This window comes from Hemiscyllium ocellatum, chromosome 2 (genome assembly GCF_020745735.1).
Source record: "Hemiscyllium ocellatum isolate sHemOce1 chromosome 2, sHemOce1.pat.X.cur, whole genome shotgun sequence".
NCBI classification, from domain to species: domain Eukaryota; kingdom Metazoa; phylum Chordata; class Chondrichthyes; order Orectolobiformes; family Hemiscylliidae; genus Hemiscyllium; species Hemiscyllium ocellatum.
In genome coordinates this window covers 138,926,050-138,953,689 of record NC_083402.1, presented here as the reverse complement: position 1 = coordinate 138,953,689, position 27,640 = coordinate 138,926,050, and the positions used below count along the sequence as shown (strand labels likewise).

At 39.9% G+C, this 27,640-nt stretch overlaps 1 protein-coding gene across 4 annotated transcripts in view; it reads right to left on the bottom strand.

Annotated features, from left to right (window-relative positions):
- Positions 1–1,793: 1,793 nt before the first annotated feature.
- Positions 1,794–27,640, bottom strand: part of slc20a2 (solute carrier family 20 member 2) — a 93,000-nt gene continuing 67,153 nt past the window's right edge. For 3 of the 4 annotated variants that reach the window (XM_060840568.1, XM_060840595.1, XM_060840586.1), the window contains exons 6-11: positions 25,290–25,409; positions 25,008–25,208; positions 21,811–22,399; positions 13,768–13,953; positions 10,098–10,182; positions 1,794–5,015 (exon numbers count right to left, since the gene is read on the bottom strand). In XM_060840568.1, coding sequence (XP_060696551.1) covers positions 4,851–5,015; positions 10,098–10,182; positions 13,768–13,953; positions 21,811–22,399; positions 25,008–25,208; positions 25,290–25,409 — 1,346 coding nt within the window. In that variant the 3' untranslated portion in view covers positions 1,794–4,850. Of the gene's footprint in view, positions 5,016–8,344; positions 8,430–10,097; positions 10,183–13,767; positions 13,954–21,810; positions 22,400–25,007; positions 25,209–25,289; positions 25,410–27,640 lie in introns of all 4 variants that reach the window. The other variant, XM_060840577.1, reaches the window with a different exon arrangement.

Here is a 27,640-nt window from a genome sequence, read left to right as displayed (position 1 = left end):
GAGAAGTGGTACAGTTTAAACACTTTCCTATGACACATCATAAAGCATAGAGCTTCAGGCAACAACTCCATCAATAACAAAGGGTCTACAAGGCAGGAGACAACAGTAAAAAAAAATCAATTCTGATAGACCTCATCTGATACATATCAGCCATGTTATTTGCAATACTTAGAAACTGATGGGTTGTGGAAACACAGGTGGCACTGCAGACAGGGTCACTGGGATAAAACCAACTGAGCATGGCTGCCTCCCAAATGGAAATTCACCCATTGTTCTTGGGTGTTCAGGCAGGGTTGGGGAATGAAGAAAAAGCATATAAGAAAAAAAAACAACTTAAACTTCTGTATAGGTATATTAGAGACCTGGTTTGCAATGCAAAGGGATGTCAATATCATAGGTTTAATTCCCACACTGGCTGAGGTTACCATGATGAATTGTATCATTCTTTCCCCTTGCCTGAAGCATGGTAGCCCTAACGTTAGGCCATCAGTAGCCACCTTTCTCTAAAGGAAGAGAAACCCTATGGTCTGGTAAGATTATGACAATTTTTACCGATTAGAGGAAAGCCATGAGAGGAGGAAATGAATTTGAGACTTCTAACTGAAGCGGTTGCAAGAGTGTAAAATAACCTTAAGAAACTTCAGCTCAGAGTTAGAATTGAATTCCAAGACATTGATCTTGTAGAGCATCGGGGGGGGGGGGGGGGGGGGAAAAAGAGAAAGAGGGAGAGAGAGATCCCTTATATCAGGCAGTAATACAGGTTTAGTTAGTAGCCAGGGAAAAGTAATAAGATGCAAGAGTGTAAGGGTCTTGATCAACGCTTCATAGCAACAGAAGCTTGAATAAATCTCTCAAAAACGAGAGCAGGGATCATTGTTTGAATTTCTACAAATGATTCAGATTTTTAAAAGATATGCAGGTGACACTATTTGGGCAGAACATGGAGGGATACAAATTATGCCGTTCAAATAGTTTAGAAATAAGGTTTAGTTTCAAAAGAAATGAGAAATAGGAAGTTAAACTTATAACAGTCCTGGTTCGATCAGTTGGAAGTGGGTGTCCAGTTGGGGTTTTAGTCGCATCAGAAACAAACTGCTTCCATTTCTTGGGGAAAGCAACTTCAACTGAAGGCCATCGATCAAAGATGCCACCATAAAATGAAATTGTGAGATTCACAAGCAACATATTTCCCTAGAAATGGGAAGTATGTGGAATTTCCTAGGCCAGGAAGTAATTGAGATAAATAACATTGATTCATTTAAAGGTGACAGATGAGGGAGGAGAGAGGTTTCTACTGGAATGTTAGGTGAAGAAGGATACATGAAGGCTCACTGAAGCATGAATGCCAGTGTGGTTTACTGGGATTGAATATGCTGTTCCTGTACTTAATACAATTTTGTATTTGAAATTAACCCCATCTTTGAACCAAAGTCCATTTTCTTGACTGCTTCTTTGCAAAACTCCGTTCAGGTCTAAATGATAAAGATCTGGTTTCAACATATTTATCACTCTTTGGAATGAGAGAACAGGATGGAGGTTCTGTAAAGATCTCCAAACATCACCATTTAAAAAAGGAGTAGTTGGTCCTCTGATTTGGAGAAAGGTGAGGATTGCAGAAGCTTGAGGTGAGAGAGTCGAAAAGTTTGGCACTGGAAAGCATGGTCTTATGAACACCGCTATCATTAATCAGTTGTAAATGTTCAGTCAATATTTTCACTGGCACTATTTTACTGCTTGAGTTAAGATGTTACAGGATGTTGATGCTTTGTGGTAAATAATGAGTCCACACAATATACTCTTACTATTTTAATATAGCTCATTGAAAATTTAAAATTTCCCATCACTTTAGTACAAATGAGTTCACTCCCCCAACTAGGGGAACAAGTCAGTTACTGCCAATATGATACATGTAATCAAAAATAATACATTTACAGTGGATAGATTCCTGGAAGACACCAAAGGTGCACCACAATGGAGGGATCTTAGCCTGCAGCATTGGAAACTGAACACCTAATGGGATTTTAAAATACACTGGTCAGGATAACCATTTGGAAAGTAAATTATAAACTATTGTTCAAAGAACTAACTTGCATTGATATAGCACCTATCACTACCTCAGGACATAAAAAGCAATTCTGAAAGTGTAGTCACTGTTGTAATGTAGGGAAATTCAGCAGCTATTTTTGCATACAGTAAGACTGCACAACCAGCAATTGGATATTGACCAGATGATCTGTTAACTATAAATGTTGTTTGGAGAGATAAATATGGATTAAGATGCACTGTAGAACTCCATGCAGCTTTAAAATTACTGCAACAGGATCTTCATATCCATCCAAAAGGGATATGGAACCTCAGTTTAATGACTGGAGCTCACTTACCCTAGGGAAAATACACATGCTATTCACCTCATCTGTCAGAGTCATGATTTATTAAACCTTTTATAAAAGTTCACCCCTCAACCCCCAATGCTCCAATGAAAACAGTCCCAGCCTAACTTGTCCTGGCAACAACCTGATAAATCTTTTCTAAGCCCTCCGCAATTTAATAATATCCTTCCTGTAATAGGGCAACCAAAACTGAACCCTACTCCAGAAGAGGCCTCACCAACACCCTTTATAACCTCAACATGACACCTCAACTCCTTTACTTAAAAAAGGAGTGAGCAATGAAGGTGGATGTGCTAAATGCTTTCTTCTGAACCACCTTGCCTACTTCGCTGTCAAACTTTCACCTTAACCTTGCCGTAATTCACAGTCTAAGACCAAGGATAGCAATCTGCTTTTTTTGTTCAGATGGGTACGTTGGGGATTGGGTTTTCTACCAAGACAAACCGACCAGTTTTAGTATAAATAATCTTCAGCAGAGGAAAATTATCCCTTGTTTCTAGTCATTGCCAGAAGTTCTGCAGTTTCTACAATCCATTTTTAAACAACAATTCTGGAAAGATGCTAGGATTGAGACTGCAATTTGCAAAGTTCACTTACAAACACTTAACACTTGTAATACACGTTTCATTGTACTCAGTATTAACAAGACATTTAAAAGATGTAGGATTAATATTAAAAACAGGCCACCTAGGAGCATTATGGCAGCATGTTATGTGCTAATACATGAACTTAACCAATTAAAACTTTTACAAGGTTAATTCCAAAGGGAACGTTTCACACAATCACCACTTTGAAACTGTTTGCTCATTTGTTCTAATCAACGTCTTACTAATACAATGAAAGTCAAGGAGTATCTCTCATCTTGTCATCCTACAATTGCTAGAGATGGACCAAACAGAAGAATCTACAAATCAGAGGGCATACAATATATAATTCCAAGAATGGGTTGATGTATAACTGAGCAAGGAGATCAAGTTGCCTAATAGCATAGGTAATTAAAACAAAATCTCACTAGCCTTCATTCATTTGTCATGTGGACGATATGACAAATATCACTGACAGTTTATTTCCTTCTTTCACTCTTCCCTGCCACCCCCCTCAACAGTTTCTAAACGGAATCTTGAAATGCAAAACAAAAAAGGACTACAATCTAACTACATGCAGTATTAAGTCAGTTAGTTTAAAAAAAAAGATAAAATCGAGGTAACCTTTATTTCAGTTGACCACAACCCATTTACAGAGATTGGATTTCTGGAGGGAGCCTTCCAACTGGTCTGTGCAACTTGGGCACAGCTTGATTTGTCTAGTGTGTTACCATTCCTCCTGGTTATACCAATGGTTGGAAGAACCCCTGACCCCCTCTATAATAGTATGCTAAATTACCAACATTATGAAAGAGCATTGGCCATTGGAACTGCCAGATATCCCAAAGCTACCTTGATATTTGATTTAATGACATTGCTGTCATCTCCCAGATAGAACAATACTTTTCATTTTGGTTGAAACGGATCAATGAAATCTGTTTCTGGCAAGGACAGCCTAACTATTGCGTAAATAGCAAAGAGCTGGAGAAGGATCCTGAATTATAAACAGGCATTTCAATAAAACCAAAGTGGAAACACTGTCAAATCTTTATTCTTGAATCTTTGGTACATTCAATTTTTTTTTAAAAGTCTAAAATGAGTGAGTGAAATGTGTCCCAATTAAAAAAGAAACACAAACTTAGATATCTTTAGAAAGTATTTACAATAGAAATTACAATATAATACAATAGAAGTGTCAAATTTATAATTATAACATTAAGTTTCCATGAAACTCAACACAATGAATCTGTGTCAATTCGCATTATGGTGTTTGTAGCACGCAGGGCAAGTTAGGAGTAGGCTCAGTTGTAAGTAACAGTGCCTTGTTTTTAAAAAAAAACTTGAATTACTCAAGCGTAGGGTTTTAATACCTCGTTTTGCATCAGAAGGATGATTTTGGTAAACCATGGCATTATATATATATTTCTTTCTTTTAAATTCACCTTTTTATACCCCAGATCCATACAAAAAAAAAAACAACTTTCTAGGAGAGTAATAATACAATATATACAGCATCTTCACACTCAGTCTAAGGGAACAAGTTGTCCAAGCAGTACCATCCATTCCACAAACACCACAATTTGGGCATCACTCACTTATACAAAGATACACTATGTAACAAGTCTTCGCTGTTACATGCTACCAAGTCATCAAATGAGCACTTGTAGTGTTATTTACAGCATGTGATGAAATGCAAATTAGTTTATAGCTGTTTAATTCCTCTTGAAAAAGGATAAAAGGAAAAAAAGGAATAAACCACCTCTTAAGAGGCAGGGGTGGGACACACGGCAGAAGTGGGTAGAAAGGAAGAAAAGGACACCTCACACTGCTGGTTAGAAATAGTGTAAAAATCACAATTAAAATTTGAACATAAAAATTAAACATATGGCAGTATTCCATACACAAACAGTGCCATAACAGCTGCACTAAAGAGGCCAGAGACTGGGACAGTCACAAACCAGGCCAGGAAAATGTTACGAAATAAGTGCCAGTCCACAGCTTTGCGTGATCGGATCCATCCCACAGCCACCACAGATCCAACCTGGGGAAGCAAGTTTTAACAAATATACATTAGCATAAATCAAATGGTGATGATGGCTGTGGGGGTTTTGTCATAAGGAAACAAGAAAAAACATGATTGAAGAGTAGACCAATACTAAGTGACCAGAAGCGTGTCAATAAGCCAATTAGCAAAACTATGCAAGTCACAGACACACTTTGCATGTATTCAACAGAGTGCACGAGTTGCATATTATGTATTATAGTTAGAGACTCTGCACCCATCAGATCAACTTGACTTTCAACCAACTGCGAGTACTGAAACTCAGTCTTAAAAACCAAAATTATTTAAATTGAGTTGGATAGTGTTCAAAAAGGCACCATCGTGCACTCCTTACATGTAGATTGTACCAAATCGGATGGTTCTGAAACACCAGAATCCTGATGCTCAGGACACTGTACTCTTAATGACATGCCTGTGAAGTGTGCCCATATTTTCTTTAGGTAAGGTTTCCCAGCTACAGGAGTGCAGGATGAGTGAAATCATCGGTTTGAGTTTGTCGCAGTATCACAGGTTTGGAAAAGTCACTGGTCTACTCTTTAGAAAGATAAATAAAATAGGCTAGTTAATATACTAACATATATTTTGTGATGCATTAGGTAGTAAAACCAAGTAGTTAATATAATGGTTGGAGAGCAGAGCAAGTTAAAAGACCTCTAGCAAAGACACGTTTACTGATGCAGTTTGCCTTCAAAACAAACGATTATACACTGAAGTGGTCCTTCCTTTATCCCCGACAGAAGATACAGAATTTCTCTATACAGACCAAGCACAAGCCAAAAATTGAACAATCAGAATAAGTTGAAGCATTTCAAATTCTTGACCAGGTGCAGTCATTTTAGGGAAAAGCAGAAAAAAGATTCAATTTATTCTGGTCCAAGAGAAAATAATTTAAGGTAGAAAAATGATTTTGTCTTTGCAAAAATCACCAGATTTCACGATTTGTCTACCCTCAACTAACTCAATTATTTGAACACAGAGTAAAAGGTTTAAAACGGAGACCAAAATAAACTGTTTGATCCATTTCCTTTTCTATCACTTATTTCCCACTCCCTATTTATTTCACTCATAGCAACCCAGCAGAACTCTGGCCTTAACTGACCTATACTTGCTGACCATTCAATGGGATCACAAACAGTGAGTCGATTAATATTGGGCACAGGCATTCTTGTGAACATCTGGATGTTTTGGAAAATTGCAGGGAAGACATACCTGGTTTCCAAATTCACTGGCAAATTTCAAAGACTATAACGATGGGTGAGGTGTCGGAGGACTGGAGGGTGGCTAAGAAAAGGCTATAAGCAGCAGCCTGGGAATGACGTCAGTAAGTTATTGGAGCTGATTCAGAAAGACTGCATTTAAATACATTGGGAGTCAAGGACTGATTAGGGATAGTCAGCATAGTTGTGTGCAAAGGAAACAGTGTCTCACAAACTTGATTAAGTAACCAAAAGATCAATGAAAGCAGAGTGGTAAACATGGTCTACATGGACTTTAGTAAAGCCTTGATCAAGGTTCCACATGGTAGACTAATCAGTAACGTCAAATCACATAGGATTCAGGGTATGCTTGCCAATTTGATACAAATAGGCTTAACGGCAGGAGACAGTGGTGGTGGAGAGTGTTTTCCCAGGCTGGAGGCTTGTGACTAGTGTGTTTCACAGGGATTGGTACTGGTCCACTTTTGTTTGTCATTTATATAAACAATTTGGATAGAACTTATGATACATGGTTAGTAAGTTTGCAGATGACACCAAAATTTGTAGAGTAGTTAATAGTGAAGGTTATTTAAGAATATGAACAGATCTTGATCATTTGGGTTAATGGTCTAAGAATAGGGCAGCACTGTGGCTCAGTGGTTAGCACTGCTGCCTCAACACCAGGATCCCAGGTTCGATTCCAGCCTCGGGTGACTATGTGGAGTTTGCACATTCTCCCAGTGTCTGCATCGGTTTCCTCCCACAATCCAAAAAATGTGCAGGTTAGGTGAATTGGTTATGCTAAATTACCCATAGTCCAGGGTGAATGGGTTACTCTTCGGAGAGTCTGTGTGGACTTGTTGGGCCGAAGGGCCTGTTTCCATACTGTAGGGAATCTGATCGAAGTGGCAGATAGAGATCAATTTGAATAAATGAGGTATTTTTGGAAAAAAAAACAGACAAGGACTGGACTTATACAATCAACATTAGGACCCTGGGTAGTATTGTAAGACAAAGATACCCAAGAGTTCAAGAATTGTTTGAAATTTACATCATATGTGGACAAGTTAGTTAAGATGACATTTAGCATGCTCGCTTTCATTGATTGCTCAGAGCTTTAAGAATAGGAGTTGGGATGTCATATGGAGGTTGTATGGTACATTGGGGAGCCCGGTTACGAAATACTGTGGACAGTTCTGGAGCAAAGGAGGTTGAGGGGTAACCTTATAGACGTTTATAAAAATCAAGAGGGGCATAGATAAGATCCATAGCAAGGGTCTTTTCCCTAGGGTGGTAGGAGTTCAAAACTAGGGGGCATATTTTTAAAGCGAAAGGGTAAAGTTTTAGTTTGTGTGTGAAATGAATTGCCGGAGGAAGTGATGGATGCAAGTGCAGTTACAAGTAGAAGAATAGGAAAGGTTTGAAGGATATGGGTCAATCACTTGGAAGTGGGACACGTTTTGTTTGTGAACACAGTCAGTGGGGAGTAGTTAGACTTGACTCTTGACTAGACCAGTTTACATAAAATGCAATATTGTAAGCCATGCAAAGTCATGATAATTTATTGCATTATTTATGGTTTACAATGCAATTGACCAGGAAAACACAGCACACACTTCCCAGTCACTGGGGGTGCTACTTAGACAGGAGGCTGGAAAAATAGAGCAAGCCAGACAGCATCAGGAGTTGGCAAGTCGACGGACAGAGACCGCGAGACAGAGAGACACACTAAGGGTGCTATGGCACAACTGCTGGCAGGAAGACATGATAGGTGAGCTTCAAGTGTGACATGCAAATTCATCGTTTCAAACAAACATTAAAAAGAAAGTATAGGTCCAAATAAAAATTTTACTGCCATGTCAATTATTCACCATATTTAAACTGCACTGAAACCTGGTACACACACAGCATTTAAAAAAAACCAAGCTATTCTATCCATTAAAAAAAAATCTAAAAACTTAATCCTTTTCACAAATTGACTAGTTTGAAGGGGAGGTCTCCTGCACACTACACAAAGAAGGCAGACTGCAACAATCAGCATGGTTTTAGTTCATTGGCTTGATTTGCTAAAGGTGGTAGCAAACGATCACTGCATTAACATGACGTGAATACCTTGCAATGAGTGGAACTTATTGGAATGCCCACATTTGAGGCTACAAGTACAGTTAGCGCACTCATTACTTCAATGCAAAATCCACTGTGAAGAAATAGAAAATATATAAAAGTTTGTAGTAGGAAGAGCATGTGAAAGACATACCATCACAAACATGCAATATGGAACCAAGTGAGTGAGGGAGAAGTGTTCCACTAAACACCAACCTCTACCCCAAGGAAAGTACTGCAAATCAGGACACAGTGGCACAAAGAGCTCACGTTGAGTTAAAGCAGCACAATAATCATCAGCTAAACTAGTCATGGCCACTGAGTGACACAAAAAGCATTTTTGGATAGTCTGTCAGCAACTGTAAAGGGAGTGCAGTTCGAGCTTTAAAATTAACTATTGTCCATTCAATCGTTTGTCCTATGTCCCTACTGACAGGGCAAAGAAAGCACAAAAGATTTGTTCACCATAAGTCAAGTGATTTTCTTTCAGTCAGGACAGGGCTTATGTTACAGCAAGGTTTTCAAAACTAGATGGAGAGATAGGACCAACTTAAAGGGGTGACCTGATTATTACATTTGCAGTATGAGACCTAAACTGCATAATTACTGACTGCTTGCCTTTCCTACATCACAACTATTTTGAAAATATGCCATCAGTTGTAAAGCACCAAGTCATAAAAAAGTATAAATATTAATACAAATCATGTACACCACAGCAGTAGGCCATCCTGTCTGTCAAGTCTATCCCAGTCTTCTGAACGGTTTCCTTTAACCCTTTTTTGGGCCACATTCCAGCCATTTTAAATTTTAAAAAGCTCAACTATTGTCAATCAAGCCATTGTAGCAATAATTGTGACCAAGGTAATCAGCTGATATCATCCCAGTAGTGACAAATGTTTTTGTAACAAGGAGGGCATCATGGCAAAATGCAAATAGGTCCTCATCCACATTGTCCAGGAGGAACCACTAGTACAGTAATCAGCAGCAGCTAAACTTGGCTGTGGATAATGGGGGACTGCAGCCAGTTGCAAACAAATATACTGGGATTTTTTGCAATTACATACCAACCAATACCTGGAATTTAAATTCTCTTCCATTGGTGAAAGCCCCTCTCATTTTCTTCTGCTCAAGTTGTTAAGATCAATGAACAGAATCTTGGATTGAGAGATTTTATTTAAAAAAATATGCTCCTTTAAAATCTCAGGTTTAGCGAGATTATAGCAAGACTATAGAATTAAATAGCTGAAGGCACAGCATTAACAATGGATGATGGAATTGATGATGGGCAGGAGGCCAGAACTGGAAAACTGTGGAAAATACCTCTCGTCTCTAACAATGATGCTTGTCCTCTGCCATCTGTCTAGAAATATACTTCTAACTCTCTGTTAGTACTTCCTGACGAGTTTATGGCAAGGAAGAGGCAAGGAAGAGGAACGAAGGTAGGAAATCAACATGCATTGCCAACACTCCATCTAACTCACCCTTTATTTTACGAAGTATGATATAACTCAAGTGGAGTTCACTTTGTCCGATTCCATCAGGGTAATGGTAGCTGTAGAGTACCAGTCTATGCCTTTTAAACTCAAGTCAATCTACCACAAAAATGCTTTTTGCAACCAAGCCTGGCACCAAATTAGGTGCAAATGATCCTCTTTGCTTTCCTGCCTCAAGATGAGTCATGCCACCAGGAACTGATGAGAGTCAAACCTCAGAGTAGTACGGACTGAACTGCTCATGTTGCAGTCACAGGGCATACGCATACCTTGCAGTGTGTGGTACTGATTGGAAGTCCAACATTGGAAGCAACCACAACTGTGAACGCCGAAGCCAACTCAATAGTGAATCCACTGCAGGAAGCACAAAACAACACTTCACAGTCATTCAAGTCTCTCAAGATTAATACCATGAAGCTTCAGGCAGCATGCAAGACTCTTAATGCAGCTCTGGACAAACCAGTGCAATCTCTTTGATAATATCCTGCGGTCATGTGGATTTTTTTTTGGAAAAAATCAAAAATAAAATCGTTATAACAAGGTAAAGGCAGAATACATTCATAGTTGTGCTGAAATAAGTTATTGCATCAAACAAATTAATTATGTATGGGGTTTAGTTCACATGTATGAAACAGGCTCTATAGGATTAGAGTCTGATTTAGTAGCATGCTTATGCATTAACTCAACACCGTACTGACAACCATGCTTGCCAGTGTGACATCACATGGAAGGGCCTCCAACTCTTCTCCCAAACATACCACCAAAAACCACGGCATACTAGAGATGCAAGTGTCACCATAATGGTGCAGCATGCCAGTGGCTACTTCCAAGAGTTGAGAATTTTACTGATATGGTAAAATCAGTGTAACTTCCATTATTCCCAACTCTCAAACTCTTACTCTGGTTAATTAAGTTCAGTCCTGCCATACAAGTTAAGGGATTTCATGTCAGAATGTACACACATCAAATCCAATGATTTTTTGTTTAAAAAAGGAACAATAATGAAACACAGGAGAACAAAGGAAGAACTGTTCATGCAGTACTTCCTCATGGATTCAAGTGATTGGTCAAAAGGGGTGAAAAAAGGTAAAAATGAGCCCAATATGTGCTTGGTGGTGGTAGGAAGGAAGTTTTTCATTCTCTGAAGAAACCACATTAAAAGGATATAAAAGGAATAGCGATGTAGGGATTTATGCCATTGAGTATTTCTTAGCAAATTACTGTTTAGACTTAGCAAAACTTGCTTAACTGGTCTGGAGAACATCTAGGTGGTTTGGGACTTTAAAAATTTTTTTCTGTGGATATGCAAGCCAACACTTCTTGCCCCTTGCTAAACACCCAAAAAGGTTTTGATGGTGAGCAACCTTCTTTACACCACTACAGTCCTTCTGGTGCGGGTACACCCACAGAGAGCAAATCACAGGAATTTTATCCAATGGCACTGAAGAAAACAGCAATGTAGTTCTAAGTCAAAATGGCAAGTAGCTTCCCATTGGTAGTATCAGCTGCCTTCTTGATGGTAGAGGCCACAGATTTAGAAGGAGCCTTGGTAAGATGCTATAAAGCAATCCAGACATGGTACACATTTCTGCCATGCGTATGCCAGTGGTGGGAGAGGTGCTGATCAACTGGGTTGCTTTGTCACAGATGCTGTTGAGCTGAATGTATACTCTTTTGGAGTACACTTTTGTGGACACAAAGATATTCCAACACACTCCTGATTTGGGCAGAGAAGGTAGTACTTGGGCTCTGGAGACAACTTACTCAGAATTTTCAGCCTCTGACCTATCATTGTTACAGTACTCATATGGCCATCCAGTTTAATTTCTGGTTAACAGCAAACCCCAGGATGTTGACAGTGGGGAATTCAATAATGGTAAGGTCATTGAGCATTAGGGAAGAGGAGAATAATTCCTTGGAGATAGCAGTCATCTAAGCACTGTGACACACATTACTTGTCACTCTTCAGCCCAAACCTGAAAGTTATTCTGTTCTTGGTGCATGAGGATTATTTCAGTATCAGAGGATCAAATACTCCTAAACATTAAAATGTTCATTGTGTAGGCAATAATTTCTGACTTTACGATGGATGGCAATGGGTGCCTGGAGAAACTCCTGCAATGTCCTGGGGCAGACACCAGGAATGTAAATAAACCCATGTCCAATTCTCACCCGCTACAAATTATCAGGCCTCTTGCCTGACAATATCTAAATGTTACTTAGATATTAAAAAGGGAAGGTACTGTTATATTGGAGCTTAGTTATTCTGTTTTTGGACCAAGACAGTAAACCAAAATCAGTAGCTAAGTAGCCTTAACAGAACCCAAACAGAGCAGACAGCAGATTAATGGTATTTTAAATATTCTGCTGGATAAGCAGTCATCACTCTGCATGGAGAGCAAGATGGGGTGAAAACTGACTAGATTAGACTGGACTTTTCCTGCTTTTTGTGGATTAACACACCTAGGAAGTTTTTAGCTAACTGTCAGAAAAACACCTGTATTGCATCATATTGGCTAGGATCACAATTAATCGGGCCTTACAAGATCTTGTGGGGCAGTGGCAGCATTCCTAACTTTCAGCCAGGAGACCAGGGCTTAAGTCTTATCCATTCCAAGGGTATGCAACATCTCTGTATGGGCTGATTTTTAAAAATAAAACAAATTCACAGCTAATTCAGAAGCAAATGCCTTCAGTACTATTGCTGGAATAGGATCAGGGCCCATTGTCTTTACAGTATTCAACACCTTCAGATGATTCTTGATATCACCGTGTATTGCATTGGCTGAAGACCAGCACCTGGGAACTTCAGGTGGTAGCCAAGGTACATAATCCACATGACCTTGCTAGGTGGAGATGGCCAATACTGTTTCAGCTTTGTCTTTTGCACAGAGGTGCTGGGCTCCCCATCATTGAGCATAGGAATAATTATGGAGAATCCTCCTCCATTTAGTTAACTGTTCATTACCATTCACAAATAGATGTAGTTGGACTACAAAGTTCAGTGTGATCTGTTTGTTATGGGACCAATTGGTTTTGTCTACAGTTTTACTTCTATTGCACAGTATCCTTCTTTGTAATTTCAACTTTGTATCACAATTTACATATCCTTCATGCTGCTCCTGCACTTTTATTGAAGCAGGATTGATTTCTTGGGCTCAAAAACGTTTGCATGGAGGATAAGCTATACCACAAGGTTCCAGATTGTGGCTGAATAGGATTCAGCTGCCACAGATCTATCCCATTAGATGCAGGGGTAGTGCCATATACTATTTCTAAAGATACCTCTATGTAAAGGTGGATGTCTTGTACCCAATCAGTACATTCTATCATTGACTTTATTCAAGAGTCCAGAACTCTCTCGCAAGAGCAGCATGCACAACCATCTAGGAATACCAAGGCTAAAGCATATACAATGCTAGCCACAAATATCGCACTCATTACATAATATATAAAATCACATCAGTTGTTTGTTGAACTGGGCAATTACCTCACTACTCAAAAACCCAGAAGCACATGACAAGACATATCCAGATCATCTGTGACAGTTCATGTACATAATTTGAAGAATAAGACTGACATTTTGATTTTTGTGTGACAACTGCAGGGTTTAAGTGGGAGGGCCAGTCAGGCTAGCTGCTAGACAGTTGGTTTCCTCTTTGTTATTCTCAAAATGTGGGCAAAGCCAAGATCTATGCCTTTACACAGATGAGATCAGAAATGTCCGAGATGCCTTCAAGTGCCAACTAGCATTTGATGGCCAACCTGAGACATACTTGGCACTACTATCACATGATGGAAGGTGTTTTGGGTACCAGAGAAAAAGGGCTGAGGTACACTTCTCAATGTTGGGCATGCCAAGAATACAATAAATATAAAATGTGTCGAACTTCCACCATAACACAACATGCAAATGTTCTGGATACTACCAGCCCTTACCTTGATGGGGTGATTGGAGTGAGATCTTTGCCCAACGTTTGAATGACTCGCCTCCCCCAGACCCAGAGACCAGCACAGATACCCAAGCCTCCATATAGCAGCAACCAAACTGGCGTAGCAGCATTCTGCAGCACAGCTCCCTCCTGATAGATCAGCCAAAGAGCAACAAGGGGACCAATTGCATTGCTTAAAAAGAATAAAAATAGATCAATGCCAGAAAGAGGAAGCAGACATCTCAATTTAAAACAAACAATAAAAATTACACTCATGTTTGAACATTAAAGTTTTCAGTGATATTTCAGCAACTTATGTTCCCACCAGGAGCAGCCAGTAAAAGGCACGTTCTGGAGATGGTCCTGTTCATACTATCCAAGCCCACACAGGAAAGGGCAGATGGAGATGGGAGACTACTGCCAGTTCTCTCTCTCATCCCCATGTGAACATAGGGGTGAAGACAGACGGCAGTGTGTAAACAGCTCATTGATATGGGTGTACCATCACTCACCTAAACAGAGCGCGTCAGTAGGCTCCCAATTCAAGCCCCACCTCCACAGACAGGCCAAAAAATGGACTCCTCACTTGTAATCATTAATTTTCAGAGGGTGACTGGCAATATTTAAAACCTTCAGTAAAATTGTACTTGCAAAACAAGTGATTAAACCTAAATTTTCTGCTTCAAGTTTAATCTGCATTTACAGCATAAATCCAGCAACTTCATGCCACTCATTACACATTAATAGGAAGATAGGTGGTGAAGAGCTGTTTGTTCAAAGTTAACAGTGGAGAGGCACACCAGAGAATGCAAGTTTTAGATGAGAGTCTAACTACATCTTTACTTTACGAGCAGTTTATAGTGCTGAGAACCAATCACTTCACTGTTATGGTCATGTCAAATTCTGGCCTATTGTTTCATTTTCAGGATATATGTTGCTCACAAGGCTACATCTACTGCCCCTCCCTAACAGCAGCTCATTGTAGCACTAAGTTTCAGCCATGTTATAGGACTGAAGCCCCATTTTGGACCAGAGCAAGTAAAGACTGCTAATATTTAAGGGAAGATGTCCTGCAAACTAGAGATGCCTTATGACAGAATAATTCTGCGCTCACTTTTATTGGTACTTTCAATTTCCAAAATTTGTACTTCTATTCTGTAGATTATTCTTCCAGTAATATAATCAGCGTTACAGTCCTGCAACATAATCACCATACGTTGCACACATTCTGAAACATAGAAAGGTGTATCCTTTTAGTGTTGCTCACCTGAAATTCAGTCAAGAGCTAGAGATATTTATCTCTGCCATATTAAATCTACCAATGTCTACACAGTAGCTGCTGTTGTATACAGTGGACAAACAGACTTCTGGGCAACTAAAATAGGCCTAGATCCTAATCAGGATTTATAATTGGTCAGGTTAGGAGTCGTTTATGTGTATTAAAATATGCATCTCAGATGCAGACTTCTTTACAAAAAGGGTTAAACACATTTGGAGTGTAGACAGTATCAGGATTTCAAATATATCCATAGCATCTCAGTCAGAGGAGACACATTAGATGGAAATAGTCAGTATTTAACAAGCCAGAGTGCAAAACCAGTTCATGCAAGCAACTACTGCAGTACCAACTATTTTTAAAAACTGAACTGTACCTGCAGCAGGCTCCAAGATATGTAATAGTTAATGAGCATTTCTTTGGACCCAGAGCTTCAGGATGTTTACTATGGCTGCCAAATATGTTCAGAACTCGAGGGAATCAGCAGCAGTGATCACAAATGCCAACTCAAACCTCTTGTTTAAAAACTCAGATTTTAAAAACAAAAACAAAATGTTAATGCTTCCAGGCTGGTTCCTCAGCTACAAACAGACAGTGGAGTTGCCCTTCCAGTTTCCTTCCCAGGAACTCTTACATGAGGCCTGGTAAGATTATTCAACACTAGCCATTTAGGGACGCAGCAATTCCCACCTTGGTGGGGGCAAAGGTCTGTGTAGGTGGGTTTAAAGGAGGGAGATTCTACAGTTTAAAAAAAAAAGGGCCCAACGTATCCAGAATACATCATTACTTCCAATACATAGAAGGGGTAGAAGAAATTCTAACACCAGAAGACAGATGAACATCTTTTTAGGTCAATAATCTTAAGGACGCTGAACATGCAGGTAGCAAGTCATGAACAAGGTCATCCAAAGTTGAAAATGTAACAGCATTACCATCACTAATTCTATAGTGGGAAGCTTCACCATCATTTATATTTAATAAAATTCCAGTGAACCCAGTTTGTCTTTGGAGAAGGAGAACCACCAATGATTTACCCTTAAGGCAATGGAGGGAGTTAAAAGTTGTCATTTAGTATAGTAATCATGGACAAGTGATCAATCTATTGCTCAGTATTTAAGAAATCCAATAATTTGAATTAAGCAATAGTAAATGCAAATTCAGCAATGGATTTTATTTATTTCCCTTCAGGATGTGGGTACTGCAGACAAGGCAGTTACTGACTGCCCACTCCAGCCACCTTGATAGTTGCCCAACTTGCTAAGCTATTTCAGATGGAAGCTTAGAGTTAAGAGTTAATGACATTGGTATAGGACTGGAATTACATATGAAATAAGCAAGGAAAGAAGTGCATTTCCTTCCTTAATAATTAAAAAAAATCATTGTTTGTTCTTTTCATCTTGAAACGACAATCCAAGATCCTATTCTGACTGGAAGGGAGACTGACAAAGGGAAATCATGGAATACTTTGTGTAAACTAAAAAATCACAATTTAATCAAAAAGGTCAACAGATCAGGAAGGCAAGAGTTGCGGGGTGGGGGGGTTGCAGTGGTGTGGAGTGAATTATGCAATTAATCTGGTTTTATTAACTGTATAAACTGACTCAAAAACAGCATCGTGTGGAACTCAAATCAAATCATTCAGGAAAGTTGAACTTCTCCTTGCATGCTTGTATTGAATAAAGATAGTTCGCTTGAGCAAGACATCTGACTCAAGTTGTTGGATATAGGGGTGATCCCTCATCCTTTACAATACTGGTCATGGATACCTGCCGTATGTATTAAATATACACATATTTTATATATAGACCAATTCTCAAACTAGTACTCATTCTCCAGACTGCCACTCTAGTAACATAATCACAATGCAATATAATATGCCAGACCACTGGAATAAAGCAACTTGGGCCTAAGAGCTGACTACATTTGGAAGAGAAAGCCAGATGGTAGCTCTCATTTCACTTGGATGGGAAACAGCTGGGATGGGGGGGGGGGGGGGGGGGGGGGGGGGGAGGAGCTGGTAAGCTCAGGCCAAGGAGCAGAATGTCAAGTGACTCTCCAGGAGGGTGACAGCAACAGAAGTGGTGTCATGTGTCCAGCTACAAGTCCAAGTACTATGCGGTCTCCTGCAGCTGCCAAGGTGTTAGCACGTGCAGTGGGAAACTATGTTTGCTATATAACTAAAGAAAGAACTTGTATTTAAATAGAGGCTTTCACAAGCTCACAGCATTCCAAAACTCTGCAACCAGAAGTATTTTCGGATGTATAGCCACTGTTACAGTACAAGGAAATGGAGCAACCAGTTTTACACATAGCAAGTCCTGCAAACATCAAAGCAGTAATTTAATTAATTTGTTAAGCAGCTATTGAGAGATCATTATTATCCAGGAAATTGTTGAGAACTTTTCTTTGAATGATTGCAGGACTTATTTTTGCACCTACCAGAGGGAACAGGTGTTAAGATATTATTGGGGGTGGGATGAAAAAAAACAGCAAGAGTGAAAAAGGATAGCAAGTGCAAACACTAGAAAGAGTAGGCCCCTTATATTACATACTGCATAACAGCCACATCACACCCATAAAAAGAACAAACCGAGTTGACAACATACTCCAAATAGACTACGTTCACTTTTAAATTTAACTTCAATGCTTATCACATCCTGCTTTTCCTAGGAGTGCAGCAGTAGATCTAGTTCAACGTCATTGCAGTTATCAGGGACAGATTTTAACACAGCTTACAAGTGCTGCCACTTAGCTTGGAAAAATACAGCTTCAAATCTTGGAGGTAGGTAGCTGTTGATTCAAGCTCCAGCCTCATCGGATTCCCAACAGTGCAGCAATTGTATCATCATCATCAAGAGGTGTAAGGCTTAAAACTCTCAACTTTGATTCATAGGCAGTTCTTCCACTGAGCATTTTATTGGTTCAAATGGAATTTCTTTTGTATCATTTACTAGTTTTTTATTGAAAAAAAGTCAAATCTTTCTGACCTAACTCGCTTGTGATGGACAACAGTTGTTGAAAGCTTCTCCTTAAATCTCCATTTCAAGCAACCCAATTCAATTCCATTTTTCTAACAACCTTACCTCCCCATCCCACCTAAGAGCAGTAAACCACAAGTTATAACACTCTGTCAAAGACAACTTATATAAAATACAACATCTGGAGTTAAAAGTGGTTGAACTCCAAGCTTAGATTTAAGGCTAATGAAACATGACGTCTGCTAGATCAGTTTTGGAGTTTTAACAGTGGTTCGTAACCCCAACGATTAACAGATGCTGACAAACAAGCTGTGAATTTCTCAAAAGTTACAGTCAGCATACTTTGGGGAAGTGTTACAGTGATGTAAAAGGTAATCACGTCCTTGGCATGTTTACTGAACTTGTTGCCGGTCCAATTTCACCTTCTGATTAAGTTTCTATCTCTATCTACATAAAGGACTCCTATTTTTACAAACTTAAAACAAAGTAAATAAATAGTTTTACAGTTACAAGCCTCCCAATTTAGAAAGTCTGCAATAAAGCACTCAAAAGACAGAGTCCACCCTCATGTGTAGATCAAAGTGCATATCTAGTTTCCATTCTACAAAAGATGTTCAAGCACTGCAGGAAGTGGAGAAAATAAGTTTTACGAGGATCTAATTAGAATGGATAACTAGCAAAGGTAGAGCAGACTACAGCACTTTGTTATGCGGGGAAAAATAAAATCCGATAAACCCTTTCAAAAATATTTGAAGGCCTAACAATGATTTGGAAAGATTGTCTGTGTGGAGCTTGCACATTCTCCACATGCCTGCGAGGGTTTCTGCCAGGCACTCTAGTTTCCTCTCAGTTGACAGATATGCTGATCAGATGGATTGTCCAAACTGTCCAGGAATGAGTAGGCTAGGTGTGTTAACCATAGAAAATGCAGGGTTATGGATGTGGGTAAGGGGCTAGGTTTAGGGGATTAGTGTGAACTTGATGGCTTTTTAACCCCACACTGTAGAGTTTATGATCTCCCTCTGCCTTAAAAAAGATGCAAGGTCACTGCTTCGCCCACATTCTTTTGGAATTGCAATCCAGAGAATCATGATGCTCAACAGGAAAAATTCTCATCAGTTTAAATGGGTGTCCCCTGGTTCTGGGTCCTCCTGTAAGAAGAAACACCATCTCTGTACATACCCTGTCAACCACCCTTGGGATTGTGTACTTTTCAATTAGGTCACCTCTTGCTCTAAACTCTGGTGTATACAAGCATTTATCTTGTCGAACCTTTCTCCGCAAGGACAATCTAGAGTTCCAGAAATTAAATTAGTGAACCTTACAAACTTCATCTGACAACACAATGGCACCCCTCTTTAAATAATGTTACCAACAGCATGCACGATATTTCAGATCCAGTTATACCAGTGCCTTGTACAACTGATATGACTTCCAGCCGTGTCGTCAATTCACCTTGCAATGAACGATAGACATTCTATTAGCTTTCCAGTTTCATGTTCACCAGAGAAGTGGTATGAGTAAATTGTTGGGAGTGGTGGGCTCTCATTTGTATGCTGAAATATCCTTTTAAATGCCTGCCCCTACATTCCTCTGACCTATTACTTAATCCAATTTGGCAATTCTCTTTAGCCAGCTCTCCTCTCGTACCTTCAATTATACCTTTTAAAACATGGTTTTAGATCCACTACCCTCTCCTTCAAACAGGATGTAAAATTATGGGATACGGATAGTTAGGAGTGACCTCCGAATCCTTTTTAAAAATTCACTTGTGGGACACAGACATCACTGGCTTTCCAGCATTTACTGCCCATCCCGAATTGCTCCTGTGGTAGTGGTGGTAAGCGGTCTTGAATCCTGCAAGTCACATGCTGTAATTTGACCCACGCTATCCTTAGGGAGGGAATTCTAGGATTTTAACTCTGCTATACTGAAGAAATGGCAATATATTTCCAAGTCAGGATGGTGAGTGTCCTGGAGGGGAACTTGTTGGTGTTGATTAACTCATCTCGTTGCACTACAACCAGGTTTAGTATAGCCAGCTCCTGGGTCTGGACCAAAACATGTTGTTCTAAAAGACCATCCGGAAATCATTAAGTGGATTCCTCACCATCTGACTTTAAGGCTGCATATATTATTATCTCTCACGATTAACATCATGTGTCTCAGCAGACAGGCTTATTATTTCTTCCTTTATACTCCACCCTAACATGTAGCTGCTGTTAGTGAGCTTCTACAACATTCCCAGAAGGATTTCAAGCCTCTATTCAAATGGTTCACATATTGGTTTCCTGAACTGGTTTTAAAATAAATACATGTGATGAGAGCATTGTTGGCTGAGCCAGAATTTATTCCCCAAATCTAAATGCCCAGAAGTCTTAAGTGTCAAACCAGGAAAAGAATGACAGCTTACTACCCTAAAAGGGCATTAGTGAATCAGATGGGGTTTTTTTCCTTGACAGTCAAGAATTGATTCATGATCATTAGACTCTAATTTCCAGATTAAATCAAAATCAAATTCAAATTCCACCATCTGCCATGGGGATTTAAACCCAGGTCCTCAAAACATTATCTGGGTCTTTGGATTAACAGTGCAGTGTCACCTCCTTGGCACATCACTTTCCACTGTGCTAACACCATGACCTTTTCACAAGTTCCTGCCACCCCTAAATTCATTCATTCATTCATTCATTCATGTCCTCCATTCTTCAAAACTTCAGGTCCCAGTCCATGTCATCCTGCAGCCATGTTTCTGGAATTACAACTGTGACTACACTTCAAACCACATTTTACAAAATATGCAAGTGGGAGAAGGAAAGAGAAGGATATGGAGACAGTGTAAGAAGATGCAACTGGATAGGAAGGAAGTAGGTGTACAGAATGTAAACATGAGTATACACCACTTGGGCCAAATAGTAATGTGATTTGCAACATAAATAAAAAAGGTTTTCTTTAGATGGGTTCATACTAGGAAAGAGGAGTCTTTGTTTTTGAAGCTTTCAAGTCAAGCCAAGATAAATACAAATGCAAGCCACCTTTTTTTTTTAAATTGCTAGGTGGTTTCACAAGCAGCTGTTATTGCTTCCTTGATGCTCATTCACCTTTGGCATTTCATATGACTTGGCACTGATTCCATACAAAGCTTACTTATTAAAACCAAATGGATGTGTAGCCAAAAAGTTACGTTTGTGGTCCTGTAAAGCCTGTTCAATTTAACTCAACCTACACAGTCAGTCCATGGGCCAAAGTTTGGGTTCAACGAAGGAATGCACAAATATATGGTTAGCATTTGTGGAACTTTTCCAGAGGCATCTTGGAAAGTTAAACTTTGACCACTTGAGCTTCAAAATCAAAATAAACCGTTAATAGGACATTCTTTATTGTCTCTGAACAACACCTGGGTGCGTTGAGAATTAGTCATCCGAAGGTACACCTGGCACATTGAGACTGGTGGGTGCTGAAGGCATGGAAATGGATATTATTATTCAAGTTGACAAGTTTCCAATGAGTATTGTGGCTGAGTTTTCTATTTCAGAACTGAATATCAGATACTAAATTAAGGCATATTTGGTAAGTTTCACACAGAGTGACTTTCAGAGAGGTAACAGGGTAAATTTTAATCCTTCCTTCCCTTTAAGTGTCCCTGGGGCCAGATTTGACCTACCTCAGGGAACGAGGATTCTACTAGCTGAGGCACAGATGACCCGCAAGATAGAGAGTGTTGCCTTTGGCATGGGTGGCTGCTTTAAAAGCACCACAATATTTAGTGGAAATAAACAATTTTATCTGAGCTTACCTCACATCATTTCCACCATGTGCAAATGACCCAAAGCAAGCAGTGAGGATCTGCAGGAAGTGAAAGAGCAGATGGACTTGGGGCTTCTCCTCTTCCTCTTTGTCTTCATCCATGGCATTTTCTGGTGGTGGTAAGGGGTCACTCAGCTCACTGGCAAGCTTCAACTCCACCCCACCTTCCTCTGCCTCAATCTCTGCCTCAGCCACTGCATTGCAGTAGCTGGAATAGCTGTCGTAGCGTAGCCGCTTCTTCGAGTAGGAGGCCATTTCACCCACGAGCTTCTCACTGTCTTCTGTCCCCACAAAATCAGAGGACTTGAAAGTCGGCTGGACAGGCAAACCGCAGATAGCAGCAGTGTAACACGTGTAGCTATTGTTGCGACGGAGAAGGCGGTAGGAATTTTCAGGTTGTGGCCGATCATCAGTAACCTTGTCCAAGTGTATTCGGTGCAACAGATCTTTGTACAGTCCAGAGTCTTTGTGCACGGTATGGTACACGTGACCATCACTCCTTGTGTGTCCTTCAAAATTAAATGCACCATTTGAAAATGGAGATTTCAGACTGCCATTTGTGAGAGATGCAGCTCTACCTGCAGAAATAAAAAAAAATCAACAGAGTTCAGGTTTTAACGTTGGAACTAGATCCTTCCAAACAAACAAACCAACCACACAAAAGTCAGTCATGCCATAAATGGTATCATTTTTTCCGGTGATAAATATCCAAACCACACAAAGAAATCAACTTCTAGGGCTCAAGACCATCCTCTTCAGACAACCCACAAAGTGCGATGCGTGAACAACCTTGCCACTGAGACCCATAATACAAGTACAGAAAAAAAAAGGAAAACAAAACCAAAAATCAGACAAATAGCTAATCTTGATCTCTTTTCATGAACTCCAACTGAACCAAAAATCAGCAACAACATCACATGGCAGGAATGACGTTAGGTAAGCTCAAGTGTCACTAAACCGTTTCCACTGAATGGTACATTGTGCTTAAAAGCAGCCACCCATGAAAAGAGCAACAATTTTTTTTGTGTGGGTCAGCTGTGCCTCCAGAGACAAGTGGTCATGGGTTAAAGCCCACTCCACAGATAATTTGTGCAGATCATTGATATAGTATAAAAGGAAGGGTTACCATGATTCAAACTGCTGACCCAGCTTGGTTTGCAGACAGATATGAGTTAACAGAAGACTGGGGAATTAAAAAAGTGAATAGCTTGTACAAAACAGCATCTAGTATTGGTCTCTGAACTGCACCAAATATAAAATCAACTAGGAAGCTTTAAACTTAGCTGACTTAGAAGTGCTTGTCTTAGTCACTGCATTCCTAGGAGTTGGAAGGTCATATTGCAGCTAACATTGGGTTAGGCTACTTTTGGAATACTGCGTTCAAGTCTGGCCTCCTTGCTATAGGAAGCATATTGTAAAACTGGAAATGGCTCAGAAAAGATTTACAAGGAAGTAGCCAGAGTTGGAAGGTTTGACCTATAGGGAGAGGCTGAATAGCCTGGGGCTATTTTCCTTGGAGGCTGAGGGGTGACGTTATACAAAGTTTATAAAATCCAGAGGGGCATGGATACGGTAAATAGTCAAGGTCCACCCGCAGCCCAAAGTCAAAAAAAAACGAGAGAGCATAGATTTAAGGTGGAAGGGAAAGATTTAACAAGGAACCTAAGGCGCAACTTTTTCATGCGGAGGGTGGTGAGCGTATGGAAAGAACTGCTGGAGGAAGTGGTGGAGGCTGATACAATTACAAGATTTAAAAAAGACATTTAGATAGGTATATAAAATAGGAAGGGCTTAGAGGGAAATGGGCCAAATGCCAGAACAAGACTAGATTAATTTCGGATATCTGGTTGGCATGGATGAGTTGGACTGAAGAGTCTGTTTCCATGCTTGTTCAGTTCTATAACTTTATGATCAATTCCACAGCATCAGTAACAAAGTTGAGGGGTGTTTAAAAAAAAAGGCAGCATCTACACAGTCATCTTGAGAAGATATGAAGGCATGAATGAGTCGTACACTTTACAGAAGCCAAAAGCAGCAGCTGCTGCTACACGCTTCAGCTGAAAACTGATGGACAATCCAACAAACTCATGAAACCAGTGTTTTCAAACCAGAAGGAAAAGGGAAGTAAAATTAGTCACTGCCAGTCTGGCTGGTTCCACCTTCCCACGCAGTGGTTTCCTCCACAATTACTTTGGCCAGTGAACAGTGAATGAAGAAAACATTCATAAATCAACAAAAACATATGTTGCATTGGCCCATGGTTTTAGTATGCTGTACTTGTACAATGATTTTAAAATACATCAAATCTCTTTGTTTCACTGGGAATACCCAGTCAGGAAATATGGGAAAGATAACCCTTCAGAGATGGGCTGGAATTCCTTTGTTTTAATACCAAAGACAACTCCAAATTGATAATATAAACAAAGATTTGTAGCTACTGGAAATCGGAAACAAAAACCAAATGTTGGATAAGCTCAGCAGGTCTGGTAGCTCCTTTTGAGAAAAGCAGAACTAATGTGAAAGACATCTGGATGGGTATATGATTAGGAAGGGTTTGGAGGGATATGGGCCAGGTGCTGGCAGGTGGGACTAGATTGGGTTGGGATATTTGGTCGGCATGGACAAGTTGGACTGAAGGGTCTGTTTCTGAGCTGTACATCTCTATGACTATGACTCCAGTGGCATCTCAAAAGATGCTGGCAGATCTGCTGAATTTCTCCAATGCTGTTTTGTTGAAGACTCTGAATTAGTTGTTTAAGTTCAATCCAGAGATCCACGCAAGTAAATCAAATCTGCACAAGTATTAGTTTAACACAAGTTACATTTTCACCTGCACAATGTTTCAGACCTCCAAAAGTAATCAAAGTGCATGAAATGTTAAAAATGTTGTCAAAGAAAGGCATTTTTCCTGTCCGGTACATCTCAGCCATTGGTTAATGAGGGAGATAAAAAATATCTGGTTAACAATGCTAAGCAATAGAGCAGTGAGATGTGGGGGGGGGGGCACACACAAGGGAGACAGACAGAAAAAGTCACAAACAAACAACAAAAAGCAGAAGCAACATGTTCAAAAATAGATCATTCAAATCTGTATTGAAGGGAAAAAGTGCCTTGACAGAGACTCAGGCAGCTGTAACCAGTTGGGAAAAAGAAGCCCAAGCAGGCCAAGAATGGCATGTGACTCACCATTTGATACTCCAGTTGATCCAGCAACATGGCTGTCTGGGATTCCTCCAGCATCCTCACAGATTTCACCAGTTAGAGGCAGCACAGACTCATCCCCATCCTTCACACCTGGCAGCTCTTTAAATACTGGTGTATCTTCATCTTGGCTTTTATCAAGACTCTCATCTGATATCCTACACAGCACACTTTGCTTCAGTTTATCTGCAAGATAAATGGGTCAGCTCTAACTTCAACCAGGGTTCAATTCCCAGTACTCAATGTATTTAAATGGCAAGGACTTACTTTCTATTTTCCTCTTCATCCAAGGGCATACCAACAGCCACACAATGATTGCACACAGCAGCGCTCCACCGAGGGTGATCACTATTATTGCCCAGAATGGGAGTGTGTCCAACCCTAGCACTACAAGAAAAATAAACTCCATTAAATAAATAATTGAGGCTCAGCTCAGTAAAACCCATAGCACAGTTTGCAATCCAGCTATAGGAATAAGAGTAGCCATAGAGTCATAGAGCTGTCCAGCACGGAAACAGACACTTTGGTCTAACTCGTCCATGCCAACCAGATATCCAACATTAACCTAGTCCCATTTGCCAGCATTTAGCCCATATCCCGCTCGACCCTTTCTATTCATATATCCATCCAGGTGCCTTTTCAGTGTTACTGTACCAGCCTCCACCAACTCTTCTGGCAGATCATTCCACAGAATGACTATTCTGCCATTCCATTAAAATGAGGGCTAGTCTGCATCACAACTCCATTTATCCATCTTTGATTTGGACCCCTTCACCCTCTTATGCAGTGTTACAAAAAAAAAACTAAGTCAGCTTCAGTCTCAAAAGATTCTTCAGAACCAATAAACTTTTGCAGGCTAAGAGAATTTGTATTTACATCTTTGAATTACAAAATAATTGTCAACACATTATACCAATTCCCAAGATGGGGTGAGAAACATAATAATTGACACTTCCTTCTTTACATTCTTTCATAGGTGTCAATGTCACTGACAAGTACTTGCTGCCATCCAGTACGGTCCTCAAGATGATGGCAAGTTGCAGTCCATATTGAACACTAATCATCAGGGAATATTCCTACCTCTGGCCTTATTATGGAGCAACAATTATTGATGAAACTCTAAAGATGCCTTAGTCTAGGATACCACTCTGAAGAACTCCTGCAGTGATTGAAAGTTAGATGACTGGTCTTCAGCAACCACAACCATCTTGTTCAGTGTTAGATACAACTAAAACAAGGAACATTTTCATTGATTCCTTTCAACCTAAACTTTTTTGGGACTGATATAGATATTGGCCAAATGCTGACTGGATGTCAAAGGGCAGGAACTCTCACTGCTGAGTTCAACTCCTTTTCCATGTCTGGACTACTCTTGCACGACAGACATCTGCCAAGTGCCCTCCAAGCACTAAACTAGCATCAGCAAGTAGGTCATTGCCAACTGATTTTGAAGTGATACAATGATACATTCTGCCACTTTGTTAGTAACAGAGAGTAGACGGATGGAGCAGTAATTGGCCAAGTTGGATTCATCCTGTTTTCCATGTGATATATCAGGGCAAATTTCTACATTAATGCGTACAAATTTGGTGTTGTGATTGCATTGAAACAACTTGGTTAGGACAGACATTCCTAAAGCACAAGTCTTCAGCCCTCAAAGCTTTCACTGCATCTAGAGTCTTCAGCCCTTCCTTGATATCACATGAAGCGAACCGAATTGGTGAAGATTAGTGTCTGCAATGCTGGTGATCACAGGAGGAGAAAAAGATGGATTATCCATGGAGCACTTCTGGCTGAGGTTGGCTAAAGTTGCTTTAGCATGGATATGCTGTATTTCCCCAACATAGTGGATGGGATTTTTGCAGAGCCTTCTATTCTGGCTAGTTGTTCTGATTTGTTTGCTATTGGACCACTTGGCTTGGTCTATCACATATGCTGCTTGGCATACAAGTCATCTTAGGTTGCTTCTTCATTGGGAATGACCTCATTAAGAATGCTCGACACACCTGCCAGCACTCTTTGCTGAGCCAAGGTGGATTCTTTTGCTTTGAGTGATTGAGTGAAGGATGTGCTGTGATCAAATTCAATTCTGCTGCAGTGAGTGGTCTTGGTATCACATTATTCCCCTTCAAGCTGGGAGGAAAGAGCTTGTAATTTTGGACTCTAGGAACAAGCCACCTAGCTCACCTTCTATATTGCAGTATTCACATGCTACAAGTCAACTATTTGTATCAATGAATCTCTTATCAATTATTCTACACCAGAACCAGATATGGTAGGGAAATGACATGTTGTTGTTAGTTTAATGTCTTCTGGACAATTAGGAATAGGTAACAAATGTTGACTTAGCCAGGAACACACAAATAAAACAAAACTCCCAAGGACCTGCACACTTGTGGAAATTTACCTCAGGTCAGTCAGTCACCAAATCATTGACTCCACAACCAGAAGACTTATGACCATCAGTATTTAAACTTAAAAATAGTAAGTTTCACTTTAGATGTCTGAAAAGTTTGAGTATGACCTCTGGTCCACTTACACACCAGGTATCAGGAGCGAAGACTTCCAACTATCACATCAGGATGGACATCAGTTGAGAATCAATAAGTGAAAGGACA